At 38.5% G+C, this 17,088-nt stretch overlaps 2 protein-coding genes across 7 annotated transcripts in view; both read left to right on the top strand.

Annotated features, from left to right (window-relative positions):
- Positions 1-17,088, top strand: part of ELAPOR2 (endosome-lysosome associated apoptosis and autophagy regulator family member 2) — a 282,202-nt gene that overhangs the window by 101,294 nt on the left and 163,820 nt on the right. The window lies entirely within an intron of this gene.
- On the top strand, positions 2,696-3,699 carry LOC102982354 (60S acidic ribosomal protein P0-like). The gene has a single exon (XM_055085056.1). The coding sequence runs from the start codon at positions 2,835-2,837 to the stop codon at positions 3,627-3,629; it is 795 nt and encodes a 264-aa protein (XP_054941031.1). The 5' UTR covers positions 2,696-2,834; the 3' UTR covers positions 3,630-3,699.

Raw genomic sequence — 17,088 nt, forward strand, 5'->3', positions numbered from 1 at the left:
AGAAGGATGGGTGTTAGCTCTTCTCTAAATGTTTGATAGAATTCACCTGTGAAGCCACCTGGTCCTGGACTTTTGTTTGTTGGAAGATTTTTAATCACAGTTTCAATTTCATTACTTGTGATTGGTCTGTTCATATTTTCTGTTTCTTCCTGGTTCAGTCTTAGAAGGATATACCTTTCTAAGAATTTCTCCATTACTTCCAGGTTGTCCATTTTATTGGCATAGAGTTGCTTGTAGTAGTCTCTTAAGATGCTTTGTGTTTCTGCAGTGTCTGTTGTAACTTCTCCCTTTCCATTTCTAATTTTATTGATTTGAGTCCTCTCCCTCTTTTTCCTTGATGAATCTGGCTAATGGTTTATCAGTTTTGTTTATCTTCTCAAAGAACCACCTTTTAGTTTTATTGATCTTTGCTATTGTGGATCATCGTGTTTTCATTGTCATTTGTCTCTAGGTATTTTTTGATTTCCTCTTTGATTTCTTCAGTGATCTCTTGGTTATTTAGTAATGTATTGTTTAGCCTCCATGTGTTTGTGTTTTTTATGTTTTTTTCCCTGTAATTCATTACTAATCTCATAGCTTTGTGGTCAGAAAAGATGCTTGATATGATTTCAGTTTTGTTGAATTTACTGAGGCTTGATTTATGACCTAAGATGTGATCTATCTTGGAGAATGCTCCATGTGCACTTGAGAAGAAAGTGTAATCTGCTGTTTTTGGATGGAATGTCCTATAAATATCAATTAAATCTATCTGGTTTGTTGTGTCATTTAAAACTTCTATTTCCTTATTTATTTTCATTTTGGATGATCTGTCCATTTGCGTAAGTGAGGTGTTAAAGTCCCCCACTATTATTGTGTTACTGTTGATTTCCTCTTTTATAGCTGTTAGCAGTTGCCTTATGTATTGAGGTGCTCCTGTGTTGGGTGCCTATATGTTTATAATTGTTATATCTTCTTGGATTGATCCCTTGATCATTCTGTAATGTACTTCCTTGTCTCTTGTAACATTCTTTTTTTTTTTTTTTTTTTTTGCGGTATGCAGGCCTCTCACTGTTGTGGCCTCTCCTGTTGCGGAGCACAGGCTCCGGACACGCAGGCTCAGTGGCCATGGCTCATGGGCCCAGCCGCTCTGCAGAATGTGGGATCCTCCTGGACTGGGACACGAACTCGTGTCTCCTGAATCGGCAGGCAGACTCTCAACCACTGTGCCACCAGGGAAGCCCACATTCTTTATTTTAAAGTCTATTTTATCTGATATGAGTATTGCTACTCCAGCTTTCTTTTGATTTCCATTTGCATAGACTGTCTTTTTCCATCCCCTCAGTTTCAGTCTGTATGTGTCCCTAGGTCTGAAGTGGGTCTCTTGTAGACAGTATATATATATGGATCTTGATTTTGTATCCATTCAGCAAGCCTGTGTCTTTTGGTTGGAGCATTTAATCCATTCACGTTTAAGGTAATTATCAATATGTATGTTCCTATGACCATTTTCTTAATTGTTTTGGGTTTCTTTTTGTAGGTGCTTTTCTTGTGTTTCCCACTTAGAGAAGTTCCTTTAGCATTTGTTGTAGAGCTGGTTTGGTGGTGCTGATTTCTCTTAGCTTTTGCTTGTCTGTAAAGCTTTTGATTTCTCCATTGAATCTGAATGAGATCCTTGCCAGGTAGAGAGTAATCTTGGTTGTAGGTGCTTCCCTTTCATCCCTGTAAGTATATCATGCCACTCCCTTCTGGCTTGTAGAGTTTCTGCTGAGAAATCAGCTCTTAACCTTATGGGAGTTCCCTTGTATGTTGTCATTTTTCCCTTGCTGTTTTCAATAATTTTTCTGTGTCTTTAATTTTCGCCAGTTTGATTATTATGTGTCTTGGCATGTTTCTCTTTGGATTTATCCTGTATGGGACTCTCTGCGCTTCCTGGACTTGATTGGCTATTTCCTTTCCCATGTTAAGGAAGTTTTCGACTGTAATCTCTTCAGATATTTTCTCGGGTCCTTTCTCTCTCTCTTCCCCTTCTCGGATCCCTATAATGCGAATGTTGTTGCATTTAATGTTGTCCCAGAGGTCTCTTAGGCTGTCTTCATTTCTTTTCATTCTTTTTTCTTTATTCTGTTCTGCAGCATTGAATTCCACCATTCTGTCTTCCAGGTCAGTTGTCCATTCTTCTGCCTTAGTTATTCTGCTGTTGATTCCTTCTAGTGTATTTTTCATTTCACTTATTGCATTGTTCATCTCTGTTTGTTTGTTCTTTAATTCTTCTAGGTCTTTGTTAAACATTTCTTGCATCTTCTCGAGCTTTGCCTCCATTCTTTTTCCGAGGTCCTGGATCATCTTCACTGTCATTATTCTGAATTCTTTTTCTGGAAGGTTGCCTATCTCCACTTCATTTAGTTGTTTTTCTGGGGTTTTATCTTGTTCCTTCATCTGGTACATAGCCCTCTGCCTTTTCATTTCGTCTATCTTTCTGTGAATGTGGTTTTTGTTCCACAGGCTGTAGGACTGTTGTTCTTCTTGCTTCTGCTGTCTGCTCCCTGGTGGATGAGGCTATCTAAGAGGCTTGTGCAAGTTTCCTGATGAGTGGGACTGGTGGTGGGTAGAGCTGGCTGTTGCTCTGGTGGGCAGAGCTCAGTAAAACCTTAATCCGCTTGACTGCTGAGGGGTGGGGCTGGGTTCCCTCCCTGTTGATTGTTTGGCCTGAGGCGACCTGGAAGTCCAATTACTTCCTTAAGATCATCCAACTTCTGGATGATTATCCGAAATGCTTCATTGTGGGAGCAGACAATGTGGGCTCCAAGCAGATGCAGCAGATCTGCATGTCTCTCTGAGGGAAGGCCGTGGTACTGATGGGCAAGAATACAATGATGCGCAAGGCCATCCGAGAGCATCTGGAAAACAGCCCAGCTTTGGAGAAACTGTTGCCTCACATCCGGGGGAACGTGGGCTTTGTGTTCACCAAGGAGGACCTCACTGAGATCAGGGACATGCTGCTGGCCAATAAGGTGCCAGCTGCCGCCCGTGCTGGTGCCATAGCCCCATGCGAAGTCACTGTGCCTGCCCAGAACATTGGTCTGGGGCCTGAGAAGACCTCGTTCTTCCAGGCTTTAGGCATCACCACTAAAATCTCCAGGGGCACCATCGAAATCCTGAGTGATGTGCAGCTGATTAAGACTGGAGACAAAGTGGGAGCCAGTGAAGCCACATTGCTGAACATGCTGAACATCTCCCCCTTCTCCTTTGGGCTGGTCATCCAGCAGGTGTTTGACAATGGCAGCATCTACAACCCTGAAGTACTTGACATCACAGAGGAAGCTCTGCATTCTCGCTTCCTGGAGGGTGTCCGCAATGTTGCCAGCATATGTCTGCAGATTGGTTACCCAGCTGTTGCGTCTGTACCCCACTCTATCATCAGTGGGTACAAGTGGGTCCTGGCTTTGTCTGTGGAGACTGATTACACCTTCCCACTTGCTGAAAAGGTCAAGGCCTTCTTGGCTGATCCATCTGCATTTGTGGCTGTTGCCCCCGTGGCAGCTGCCAGCACTGCTGCTCCTGCTGCTGCTGCTGCAGCCCCAGCCAAGGTTGAAGCAAAGGAAGAGTCGGAGGAGTCGGACGAGGACATGGGATTTGGTCTCTTTGACTAATCACCAAAAAGCAGCAACTCAGCCGGCTTTATTTGTGAAACAAGGAAATAAAGGCTTACTTCTCTTAAAAAAAAAAAAATTAAAAAAAATTAAAAAAAATAAAAATTCTGTTTGGCCTGAGGCGACCCTACAGTGGAGCCTACCCGGGCTCTTTGGTGGGGCTAATGGCGGACTCTGGGAGGGCTCACGCCAGGGAGCACTTCCCAGAACTTCCACCGCCAGTGTCCCTGTCCTCACGGTGAGACACAGCCACCCCCGCCTCTGCAGGAGACCCTCCAAAACTAGCAGGTAGGTCTGGTTCAGTCTCCTATGGGGTCACTGCTCCTTCCCCTGGGTCCCGATGCACACACTACTTTGTGTGTGCCCTCCAAGAGTGGAGTCTGTGTTTCTTCCAGTCCGGTCAGCGTCCTGCAATCAAATCCCGCTAGCCTTCAAAGTCTGATTCTCTAGGAATTCCTCCTCCCGTTGACAGACCCCCAGGTTCGGAAGCCTGATGTGGTTCACTCCAGTGGGTGGACTTCTGTGGTATAAGTGTTCTCCAGTTTGTGAGTCACCCACCCAGCTGTAATGGGATTTGATTCTATTGTGATTGTGCCCCTCCTACTGTCTCATTGTGGCTTCTTTGTCTTTGGATGTGGGGTATCTTTTTTGGTGAGTTCCAGTGTCTTCCTGTTGATGATTGTCCAGCAGCTGGTTGTGCTTCTGGTGTTCTCGCAAGAGGGAGTGAGAGCACGTCCTTCTACTCTGCCATCTTGGTTCTGTTTTCCTTTTCTTATTCCTCTTTCTTTAAAGACTTGATGGACTTCTGTGGTATAAGTGTTCTCCAGTTTGTGAGTCACCCACCCAGCTGTAATGGGATTTGATTCTATTGTGATTGTGCCCCTCCTACTGTCTCATTGTGGCTTCTTTGTCTTTGGATGTGGGGTATCTTTTTTGGTGAGTTCCAGTGTCTCCCTGTTGATGATTGTCCAGCAGCTGGTTGTGCTTCTGGTGTTCTCGCAAGAGGGAGTGAGAGCACGTCCTTCTACTCTGCCATCTTGGTTCTGTTTTCCTTTTCTGTCCCGGTCTGGGAGGATCCCGCGTGCCGCGGAGCGGCTGGGCCCGTGAGCCGTGGCCGCTGGGCCTGTGCGTCCGGAGCCTGTGCTCTGCAATGGGAGAGGCCGCAGCAGAGGGAGGCCCGCATACCACAAAAAAAAAAAAAAAAAAAAAAAAAAAAGACTTGAATTACAATTATATGAGCCAGACATTGTTCTAAGTATTTAGACATATTCATGCATTTACAAATAATCATTTGTTATTAGTCTATTCATTGTTCATATGTAAATGATACTGCTTTAAAGTGTTACTCAGATATTTTATGGGAAGATTGAACAATTGCCTCAATCTGTTTTTAAACTTTATTGGAGACTAACTGAAGTACATTAAACGACATATATTTGAAGTATACCATTTGGTCAGTTTTGACATATGTATACGTTCATGAAACCATCACTATAATCAAGATAGCCATTTCCAGTACCCCCAAAGGCTTTTTGCTTTCCTTTTGTAATGCAGCCCTTCCTCTGCCCTGCCCCCAGGCAGCCACTGATATGCTTTCTGTCACTACAAATTCTCTTACATTTTCTAGAATTTTATATAAAGGGAATCATATAACCATGCAGTGTTTTTGTTTTTTTGGCCTGGCTTTTTTCGCTTAGCATAATGATTGTGAGATTCACACTGTGGTCTGTATCAATAGCTTGTTCCTTTTTATTGCTGAGTAACATTCCATCGTATGGCTCTACCACATACGGCCATCTATTTTTAACATGACAGTTGTAATCACAGGACTTGATATTCTGAAGCTCCAGTATGATAATGTAATCTATGAATATCAAGAACTCATTAGTGAGTACTCCAAATAGGTTGTTTATAAAGTGCAACAGCAGCAGCCTAAAATGTAAGTGTAAGCACTAGGGGACTTTCGGCGTTCTGAGATATTCTGGGAGTTAATTGAGTTTTCTGTTTTACTCAGTGTTTAGTGCTATTTCAGACAAATCTTGATTTTTTGCAAGAGCTAATCATTTAGTCAGTCAGTTAGATAAACTTGTTGTTGGAACTGCTTCCACATGCCTGCCTGTCTGCCTGTGGATCATCTCATTATCAGTTAGTGCACACATGTCTCTCAGAGTGCGGGTGAGAAAGGTGGACCTCCCACTGCTCATTCAGAGGCTAAAATGAGGACTTTTTTTTTTCGTTTATGGTTATGAGCATTTGCGGACTCTGTGGATAATGAGAACAGTCTTTGTATTCATTTGGAAGGACAACTAAATATACTCATTATTAGTTAGATTTTATTTATTTATTTATTCATTCATTCGAGAAGGGACACCCGCCGAGCTTCTGACCAGGTCAACAGACTTGACAGCAAACCATGAAATTATATTTCTCTAAGCATAAATACAGCAAGATAGCTAGGTTTAGTTGTATCTTTTCTCTTTTTTTTTTTTTGTGGGAGGTGATGGGAATTTGGTTGACTAGCATGTTTGCATTTAGAATAAGGTAAGAACTCTTTTGAATAATAGTGGCTCTGCAAATTCTGGTCTTTTTTTTTTTTTTTTCCTGCAGAAAGACAGAAGGTACTGATATGAACTATGATTGTGACACTGGCTGACCTGTTCCATTTAGGGTTATTTCTTTTGTAGCAGTAGATGATGACTTTGGTAGGCCAGAGAGAATGAATGTAACTCACTTGACTTCCTAGTAGTGAGTTCTGCAGTCTCTAAGGTAGACACAGATAAAGGTAGGCTAGTCTTTAACCTGACCTTTTTTTTTTTTCAGTTATGACTTGTTTCTGACCTTCCCTTCAAAACCAGACTCTTTACCTTTATTTCTATAATTTCCTACTCTCTCTTCAGCTCACTGTAGTCTGCCTTTTGTCTCAGTCATTTCCCTAAATTTTTTGTTATGTAATCATCTTCTAATTACCAGTGGTTTCTTTAATCCTCATCCTACTCTATTTCTCTGAAGCATTTGGATCTGTTTTCAGGCTGCTCCTCTGTTGTTTTCTGAGATACTGAAATCTTGTATCACTCCGTCTTATATCCTTATTCCTTTAGCTAGCTACTCTTCTGTTACTTCTTTCTAAATGCTGTTTTTCCCAGGTTTTTGCTTTTTCTCTTCTTCTCTTTGCATGTGTACATGTCCTCCCTGAATGATCTTATCCATATTTTACTCTATTAATTCTTATTTTTCTTTAAATAGAAACAATACATATTTATAAACAATTTGAGTAGTTTGAACAAGCAAAAAAGTTGAAAAATCACCTGCAATCCCACTATGGAGAACCATTGTTAATATTGTTCATTCAACTGCTTGTCTTACCTACAACCTCTGTTTAAATGACTCTTAAATGCAACCTCCAGTGCTTGATTCTCCATCAAGTTCCAAAAGCATGTTGACAACTCCTTCAAAGATGCTTCTAGTAGGATATCCTGGACTACTTCAAATTAAATACATCCCAAACCAAATTCATTATCTTCCTCTCTACTGGAAACTAGTTTTTCTTCTTGCTTTCATTTTTGATTGGTTGATAGTGGTTGACTTGATTTCATTGGTTGTCTTCTCATCTCTAAACTCCAGGTGGATCCAGTTAGTCATAAAATAAGTCATTTTAATATGGTATACAAGGCTGTTTGTCATGTGGCCTTAGGCAACCTTTCTAGCTTTCTCTTTCTGCCTTTTACTCCCTTCCTGTTTCAGCCTCTTTTTTATTCTGCGATCTAACCACAAATCTCAGTTTCCAGAGATTATCATGCACTTCCATCCTTGGTTGCTTTGCTCATGGCCATGTCTGAAAAGCCATTTCCTCTTTCCAGGACAGCTAACCTTTAATTATCATTCAAAACCTGGATTAAATGTCCTCATTTTTGGCTGAGATACACACTGCCCAGCAGAATGAATCTGGAGCATAACCCTGCCTACATTTGCTTTCATTTGTCCTGACTAAAGAAGAAGCCCAAAGAAAGGGCTTATTATGATTGTTTTAAAATACGTGACCAGCTGCCTTCAGAGAATGGACTTCAAGTGTATTTCAAACAGCAGACCTGGGGCTAGTGAGTAGAGGTTCTAGTGAGGAACATCTTTCTTCAGAATAAGGAAAAATTGTAACCTTTAAAGATGTGTAGCAATGGAAAGGACTTTGTAAACTAGTTAGATCTTCATCCATAGAAGTAAACAAGCAAACACTATAAATGACTGTTTCTCATGGATTCATTCATTTAATCAACATTATTAATCACTTTGCCAACCACTGTGCCAGAGGTACCAAAGATGAAAAAATAATCCTTCAAGAAACTTAAAATCTAATGTAGTGGTTCTCAAACTGGCTGCACATTAGAATCACAGGCTGATAATTTGTTTCTAATTTAGGAATCTCTGAGGACAGGGTCCAGGAAACAGATTCCAGTGTACAGCTGTGGTTAAGAATCACTTGTCTAATGGTTATTTTTCAAAGTGCCATTTATTTAATACCTACTCTTTGGCTGGCCATGTGATGTTCGTTTGCTCTTTGAACAAATATTTATCCAGCTCCTCTTTTGTTTAATTTCATCAGTGAACAAAAAAACAGAGTTTCTGCTCTTATGGAGTTTATAAAATGGTAGAAAATAGACATTACACAAATATATAATGGGTGGTGATAAATCTAAGAAGAAAAATAAGGGAGGTGAGAGGACAGAGGAGGTATCTGAGAGGTCAGGAAAGGGATTTTGATGCTATGGCATTTGAGTGGCTCCTGGATGGAGAGAGGCATCAAGCCATGTGGACATCTGCGGAAGGGGCTTCCAGGCACGTGGAGAAGCAAGGGCGAAGACTGTGAGATGTGTGTACTCTTTCCATTTTCAAAGGAGAGTGACCCCTTGTGGCTAGAGTGGAATGAGTGAGGGGGACAAGACAGGAGATGCAAACGCAGAGGACACATCTGGATGGGGCATGGCAGATGACATGGCATCTTTTAGGGCCTGTTAAAGACTTTGCTTTTTATTCTGTGCTCACAACCCTCCATGGGTATAACAAGAAGTGATAAGCTTTATGTGTAAAAAGATCAACTTGGCCGCTATGTGGAAATAGATGCTGGAGACATGGGTGAGAACAGATCAGTTAGATTATCACAACAATCTCGCCAGGCATTATAGCAGCTTAGATTAGGGTGATGGGATGGAGTCATGGGAAGCGATTGGATTCGGTGTATATTTTGTGTACAGAATATATTTTAATGTATTTGAAAGAGGTGATAGGCTTTCCTAAGATCTCCTAGAAAGTGACTTTAGGTAGAGAAAGAAGAGGTTAATGACCAAGTGCTGGGCCACATCCAAAGGGTTCAGAGAGCTGATGGAGAATGGTGTCCCGGGGGCCAAATGAAGAAAGTGCTGAAAGAGGGGAGAGTGATGGACTGAATCAAACACCATTGTTGTCTCTAGTGAGAGCAATGTTGCGAATTGATGCTTGGATTTTGCGAAGTGGAGGTCGTCAGTGATCTTGAAAGAGCAATTTTGGTTGAGTGGTAGAGGCAATCAGTCAGTCATCCAGCTTGACGGGGAGTGGGTTCAGGAGAGAGTGAGAAGAAAGGAGGCAGACGCTGTGAGAAGAGGCAATTCTTTCGAGGAGCTTTGCTGTTAAGGGGAGAAGAGCAAAGTGGCAGGAGCTGAAGGGGGATGTGCAGATGGTTACTTGCCAACAGTAATGCTGAATGGACTATACTTAAGGTTCTTTCCAATAGCAAGATTTTGTTCTACGATTACTGACTCCGGTTTTATTTTTTATTTTTTAAGAATGAAGATGAAGCACACCTTTGTTTTTCTATCCTCTTGAACTTGAGACACTTTTTAATGTCACATGACTGTCCCTCCTCTCTAGCTTGGGGATATCTTTTTGTATTAGTTTTCTAGGGCTGCCATAACAAAGTACCACAAACTGGCTGGCTTAAAGAACAGGTATTGATTGTCTCACAGTTTTGGAGGCTGGAAGTCCTAAATCAAGATGTTGGCAAGATTAGTTCCTTCTTGGGAAGGATCTACTCCAGGCCTCTCTCCATGGCTTGTAGATGGTCATCTTCTCCATATGTCTCTTCACATCTGTCTTCTCTCTTTGCCTCTCTCTGTGCTCAAATTTCTCCTTTTTGTTAGGACATCTGTCATATTGGATTTGGGCCCACCCTAATGACCTCATTTTAATTTGATTTTTTTCTGTAGAGATTCTATCTCCAGATAAGCTCATATTCTGAGGTACTGTGGGTTAGGACTCACTGTAAATATTTGGGGGGGGGCACGTAACACCTTTACTTTCCCATAGGCTTATTTATGAAGTTTTAATCTGATAATATTTAACATTTTTCTGCTGGGTGGTATTTAGGCATAGTTATTGGCTACTTAATCTTGTCATCCTGGTAGCAGTAGGTGTCACTTAGAAGAGTGGGGTGAGGAAGGTGGATTTCCTGATGTATAAAATGAACACGTGCTGAACTGGACCTTCTGTGAATCACCCTTTTGAAAAGAAATATAAAATGAGTTAGGTGGTTTTTTAAATACTTTATATGAACACGAGGTCAGACTTTTCTCAGACTCCTCATTTACTCTCATGTTTAAAGTAGTAGAACAAGTATGTTAGGAGATGCAAACTTTGTCTACCTTAGGGAGGAGAGATAAATCAAGGTGCCTTCTCTAGGAAAACACCTACCTTAACTCTGTGTATTATCTCCCTGGTGTTATCAAGATGGCAGAACAGCCTAACCCTAAATAAAGGCCAACATCTGACCCCAAGATGTATCACCCTTATACAGAGAAATTAAGTTGTTTATTTTAAGAAGTTTTGTGTTGCACTAAGAAAAAGCATCATATAAATTGTCTGTATTTGTGTATCTAGGTGTATGATCTAATGAAATGTTTCCAGCAAATTTCTGTCTATCCTGTTCTCTCTAAAGATTGCTTCTCTTCTAGCATCAGGCTTTAGTTGGAATATATGCCATTAAGATAGCCTCATAAAACAGTTTGTGACTATAGTGGATTTCATTTGGAAGCTGTTAAAATACAGTTCATAACTAATGATTGCAGTTATCAGTACATGGACCCATAAGCTCTAATTTCTTAGCACAGCAAGGGAGAAGTGTAAATTTAATTGAGGAATAGCAAGTATTTTTTGTGGGCTTATTACTTCCTTATAGTATTAAGGCAGAGAACAATGCTTGAAAATGAAGAAAAATCTGTGGCAGAAATTAGCGTTAAATAGAGTACTTATTTGAATATTTTTCGAGTTACTTTTTGGCTTGGAGACCTAACTTTTGACCGTGCCCTAAGATAACCACTGAGTGAATCTCTTGGAGACAGCCTTGATTTTTTAACATTGTATATTTGGTTTAAATAATTACAACTTTTTTCATATTGTTTAACTTTAAACATTAAAAAAAAAAAACCCTCTGAATAAGAAAGCTAGTTCTTCTCTAAAGTAAAATAGCATCAGGCCTCTCCTCAGTGGGTTTTCCACAAATTAAACCTGGCAGTAGTTCAAATACTAACCATATTATAGCAGATGATTTGTTAGGATGGATTCTTGTTCTGGCTCCACAGTTAACTTCATCGATGACCACAGCTCAGTGAAATCTGAATTCGATGTTCTTCTGCATTCACAAAATCACAACGCTTCCAGCTTCTCCCTTTACTTTCTCATGTTCAGTGACTGTAGAAAGACATGTTTTTCTCAGTGCTTTCTCAGTGACTGTACTGATGTAATACAGAGAGCATATGGAAGCAGATATATGCGTAGGTCTTGATTTCATGTTTTGGTAGACTGGTTTATTTAAGCAAATACAACAGGAGAATATGTTTGTTTAAGGTTTTCCTTTGTACCAGCTGCTGCATTCTCTCTTTCTGAGGCTGGCCTGCCAGAAATGTACACCTTTATTCCTGCACTATTTGACAATTTCTAATTGATAATTTTTTCAGTGAATTAGTTGGCTCCTTGAAAAATGTGTTATATGTCTAACATGTATATTTTAAGAATATTGAGGAGTTTTGAAGAATTATGCTCAAATTTGGTTTTGTTTGAAAGGAAATGTTTTCATTTTATTAAAATTATTTAATGATGAAGGCTTAGTGTTTCTTAAGTATTGTTTACAGAATCAGCCTTAATTTCCAACAACTTAAAAAGCATAGTCTAATTTTAATTATTCAGAAGAAAGGCTTTCTATTTATTGCAATTATTTTTTGGAAATCAGTTAATAGGTATTGTTCAACTGGATCTTCATGCGCCAAAGTGTGGTGGGATAGTCATTGACCAAGGGAGTCAAGAGACCCAGTTATGGGACTTCTCTTGTTGCTAGTTGGCTGTGTGACCTTGGGTAGCTTGCTTTCTCTTGAACTTGATCTCATTTGAAAAAGGAAGATTGATTTAGATAATCCGTAAAGGCGTTTCCAAACTCAACATTTTATGAATTTCTTTTGTCTAGTTTTATATTTTAGGGAAACAGGGATTATATCTTTGCTTCTTGTTGGATACTTTTGTCTGAATGTGGAATTTTTCATGTCCAGTATGGTCATACTGGGCAGAGAGGTGTAACTTGGTAGTTTTTAGAAAATAAGCATTGTCTACAAATAGTCAACAAGAAGGCTTAGTGAATCCAGCTTGTGCGACTTTTGTTTGACCCTGACCCAGACATGTGTTTGCATTTTTTACCAGCAGATGACTGGTTCTGTAATTTTCTTTGAGTCATCTAAGTCAATTGGGTTTAGACATTGAGCATGAGATACTTAACATTCCTTAAGACAAGATTTCTGGGACTTAGAAGGTCTCTGCCTTCTGTTATTCTGCCTTGGGTTATAAGATGATCTAGAATAAGGAGGACTCAATCTCAGTGGTAAATTAAATCCAAGACAGTTAACCTAGGATTTTTTTGCAGGAAAGGAGTCACAGGTTAGTGATGTGAGGCAGGCTTGGGTGAAATTTGCTTTTTATTTTAATTCTCCTTAGTTTATTCACTGACCTATGGCCTTACTTCAACTGCTGAGACCTTGTTTTCTTATTGAAAATGATCATGCCACACAGGCATGTTTTTTTTGTTTGTTTGTTTTGTTTTTTTTGTTTGTTTGTTTTGCGGTACGGGCCTCTCACTGCCGCGGCCTCTCCCGCTGCGGAGCACAGGATCCGGACGCGCAGGCTCAGCGGCCATGGCTCACGGGCCCAGCCGCTCCGCGGCACGTGGGATCCTCCCGGACCGGGGCACGAACCCGTGTGCCCTGCATCGGCAGGCGGACTCTCAACCACTGCGCCACCAGGGAAGCCCAACACAGGCATGTTTTATAAGAATTACTCCTGAATAGAGTTATACCATACTTTTAGACAAAAAGGCTCAACATTGTAAAGATGTCTATGCTCCACAAATTGAGCTATACTTTTAAAAGAATCCTCCAAGATCCAAATATAGTTTCCCACCACTGAAAGTGTGTGTCTGTTGGAGAGGTAGAGTAGGGAATAAAATGATCTTCAGGTTCTTAAGATAGAATATATCTTTGAAATCAGCTGGGAAAATTCTGTAAAAGAAGTGTGACAAGAGAAGTTACTCTGATAATCTACAAATGAGAGTATAAACTATTAAATACTTTCTATAAACAATTGGGTAATGTTTGTCTAGAACTTTAAAACATATTCTCACCAAGTATTTTATATCTACTTCTGTAATTACCTTAAGTAAATTGGTTAACTGAACGATGATGTGTGGATAAGGTTGTTCATCTCAGCATTATTCATAAACAATCCAAACATTTAATAGGTGGCTCGTTTAATAGATTGTTTCTTCTATTAAATGGGATACCGTGGGACCATTAAATGTGATGACATAGCAGTGTAATTAATATATTTACATAGAAAAGGTTTACAATATATTAAGCAGATTAAAAAGTATGTTATACAGACTTTGGTGTAGCTATTTAGATGTGTGTATTGATTTGGAAAAACGTGCAACAGATTTACAGTGATTATTCCTGCATGGGAAGATTATGGATAGTTTCCCCCCAACTTTACACGCTTACCTCTGTTTCTAATTTTTCTACCAAGACCCATGGATTCTTTGAGAGGAGGTAGAACTCCGCAGCCAGTCTGGTTGGGTTTAAATCCCAATCCTGTCACTTACTAGCTGTCACTTGAGCAAGTCCTTTTAGTTTTCTTTGCTTCTCTTTGTCATCTGAGAGATAACAGTAAATAACAATAATAATGATAATACCTACCTCATAGAGTTGCTGTGATGATTCGGTATACTTAACGTATGTGAACTCTTTTAGAACAATTCATAGTAAGTACCATATTTATGTTAGCTGTTAATATTTGTGTGATAAAAATAGTGAGTGAGTGAGAGACCAATGGACAGACAGGCAAACTAGCATACCTGGAATTCACTGGTTGAGGAAATGGTCTCTTAGAGTATCAAGTGATTGAAACAATCTGGTAAACTTTAAAGATGAATATGATGTTTAGGTGTTTAATATTTTTCCTTTACTATTTTTTAAATTTTAAAAATAAATATTGAGGTGACATTTACATAACATAAAATTAACTGTTTTAAAGTGAACAGTCAGTGACATTTTTAGTATATTCACGATGTTGTGCAACCAACCTCTATCTAGTTGCAAAATATTTCTATCATTCCACAGTAACACCCTGTGCCCATTAGTCATTTCCTCCCCATTTTCCCCTTCCCTGAAGCCCTGGCAACCACCAATCTGCGTTATGTGTCTATGAATTTATTTATTCTGGATATTTCATGTAAATGGAATCATATAATACGTGACCTTTTATGTTTAGTTTCTTTGACTTAGCATAATGTTTTGGAGGTTCATCCACATTGTAGCATGTTATCAGTACTTCATTCCTTTTTACGGCTGACTGATATTCTATTTTATGTTATGTCTCACAATTTGTTTGTCTATTCATCCACTGATGGACACCTGAGTTGTTTCCACACTTTGGGGATTGTAAATAGTGCTGCTCTGAATTCTTTATTTTTATTAAAAAATAGTTTCTTCTGTCAACAGTGGTTTATTTATTATAGAAAATTCAGAGAATACAGAAATGCAAATAATCCCAATTTACATTTTGGCATAGGTCCATTCAATATTTTTTTAATGCATACGTATATGCATATATATATAAAAACACAACTGTGTAAAAAAATAACTTTCTTGAAAGAGAAAAACTGGGAATCATATTATATATTCTGTTTTATGGCAGTGTTTACCACCTAACATTTCAGAATATTTTCTGATGTCTATAAGTATTCTGGTACATCATGATTTTTAATAAAAAGAATTTTTTTGCCAATCTCTATTGTGATAAAAGCTTAGCTTTTGATCCCTATTTTAAGTAATGCTATGATGAATATCTCTTTATTTTTGTCAAATAGTGCTTAGTTACTTTTCTAAGGTTAAAATCCTAGGAATAGAACTGTTTTGTCAGAGTAAATATTTTTAAGGCTTTTGACGCACATTGCCAAATTTCCGCCCAGAAATGTTAGGCTGATTTACATTTGTACCAGCAATATTCCAGTGTCTGTTTCCTCTTTTTTTGCTCGTTTAAAAAATTCATAATGATTGTCATTTTAACAAGAACGATAACTATTTATATTATATTTTTATTTCTATTCATATAAAACATTTTACCATATTTACTGTTTTTGTCCTTTTTTGAATGCCTGCTTCATGGCCTTAAGTGAACGTCTTTTTCTTAATAACTAGAATTTAAAAAGTATATAATGAAGATGTAAGTCTTGATCTGTTACAATCTGTTACAAATGTTTTTCCCTAGTTTGCTATTTGTCTTCTCATTTTGTCTGTGGTATTTTGGTCACAGGGTACTTAGACGTCTTTATGTAGTGAAGTCCATCATTCTTTGCTTTTTTTGGTTTCTGCCTTGCTCAGATGTTTTTCCAGGTCTTCCTTAAGTGATTGGTATATGGTTTTGATAATGAGCAAAAATCCTATATTCTCTTGTATGAATGTGGCTTAACACTTACATATTGTTCACAAATGCTTCTTGTCTCAGTATTTATTTTGCTATATACAAACTTTCTCCAATGACTTAGAAAAAACTGCCATTAACTGAGAGCTTCTTGAACCATCTGCCTAGGATCTTCTGTGTTATACTTTAGAGACAGACATAGATCGCTGGAAAACAAGGGCACATCTGGGATTTATTCAGGGAACCCACTTCCATGGCATGTGTTCCAGTCAGAACAAATTCACTTAGTCTTTTCTCCATAGTTTCTCTGTGTCCAGAGTCTTATAACTTGCATTGACTTTTGAGGTACTCATATCCTCATTCATCAAAGACAGATTGAATTTTGTTCCTTATACTTTATTCACCTGTAGAGGAAATTGAACTGATTCATTTTTGAGGTAAATTGTTTTTACCCTTTGAAGATCATTGAACTAGAACACCTCATTTCTTAGACATCTCAGTTGATTTGTCTTTATTATACATAGGTAAAATATTCTTATATCTTAGGGAAACAAATTGTGTGAATCGATGGTAACCTAGGTAAGCATTTAGCATTTTTCTTGCATTAAATGTCAGAATGGGAAGTGACTTTTCCGGTGGTATGAAATGGAACATCTGTTTACTGTAGGCTGAGTATGTTAATGACAAGTCATTTAGTCTTTATCTGCTTGTTTTTGTATTTTACTTCTGAATGATCTTTCACTTTTTTTCTTTCTATAAAAATAATACATGTTTATTATAAAAGAGATCAGGAAATATAAGCAAGCCAAACATGCTGAGATGATTACTGTTAATACTTTTGTGTATATCTGTTCCATATATATGCAGTCATTCATGCATTTTATAAAAATGGAATCATGTTACACTTATCACATCATGAGCCATATTCCCGTATCAGGGGTAGATGTACACAGTTTGTAATGAGTACACAGACTTGCACTGTGCGGATGTATCAAAATATATTGTAGCAGTTCCCCATTGTCAATCATTTAGAATGTTTTCCACTTCTTGATATTACAGTTAGGTAATACACATTGTTGTACCTCTATCTTTTCTATATCTAGATATTTATCTTTAGATATTTCCTTAGGACAAATTCCCCAAAATGGAATGTAGCCAATTTCCGAATCTTACAAGTTTTTTTTTTTTTTGAGAAATGAGATTGTCAGGAATGGAGAAGTCTACACTAGGTGTCTTTTCAAATTTAATACATGAAATGAAATAAAAATTTCTCTTCATTGTAAAGACATTGTTTATCTTTCTACAGGTCTCTTTCTGGCAATTCATCTTCCACTGTAATTTATTTTCACTTCTGTGGAAAACAAATGTGAGGGGCTCAGTGGGATAGGAATTCTAGAAGATTTTCTTTCTATCTGTATACTTGCTGGAAAGTTGATTTTTTTTTTTTTTTGGTTACTTTTTTTTTTTTTTTTTTTTTTTT

This window comes from Physeter macrocephalus, chromosome 5, assembly GCF_002837175.3.
Source record: "Physeter macrocephalus isolate SW-GA chromosome 5, ASM283717v5, whole genome shotgun sequence".
NCBI classification, from domain to species: Eukaryota; Metazoa; Chordata; class Mammalia; order Artiodactyla; family Physeteridae; genus Physeter; species Physeter macrocephalus.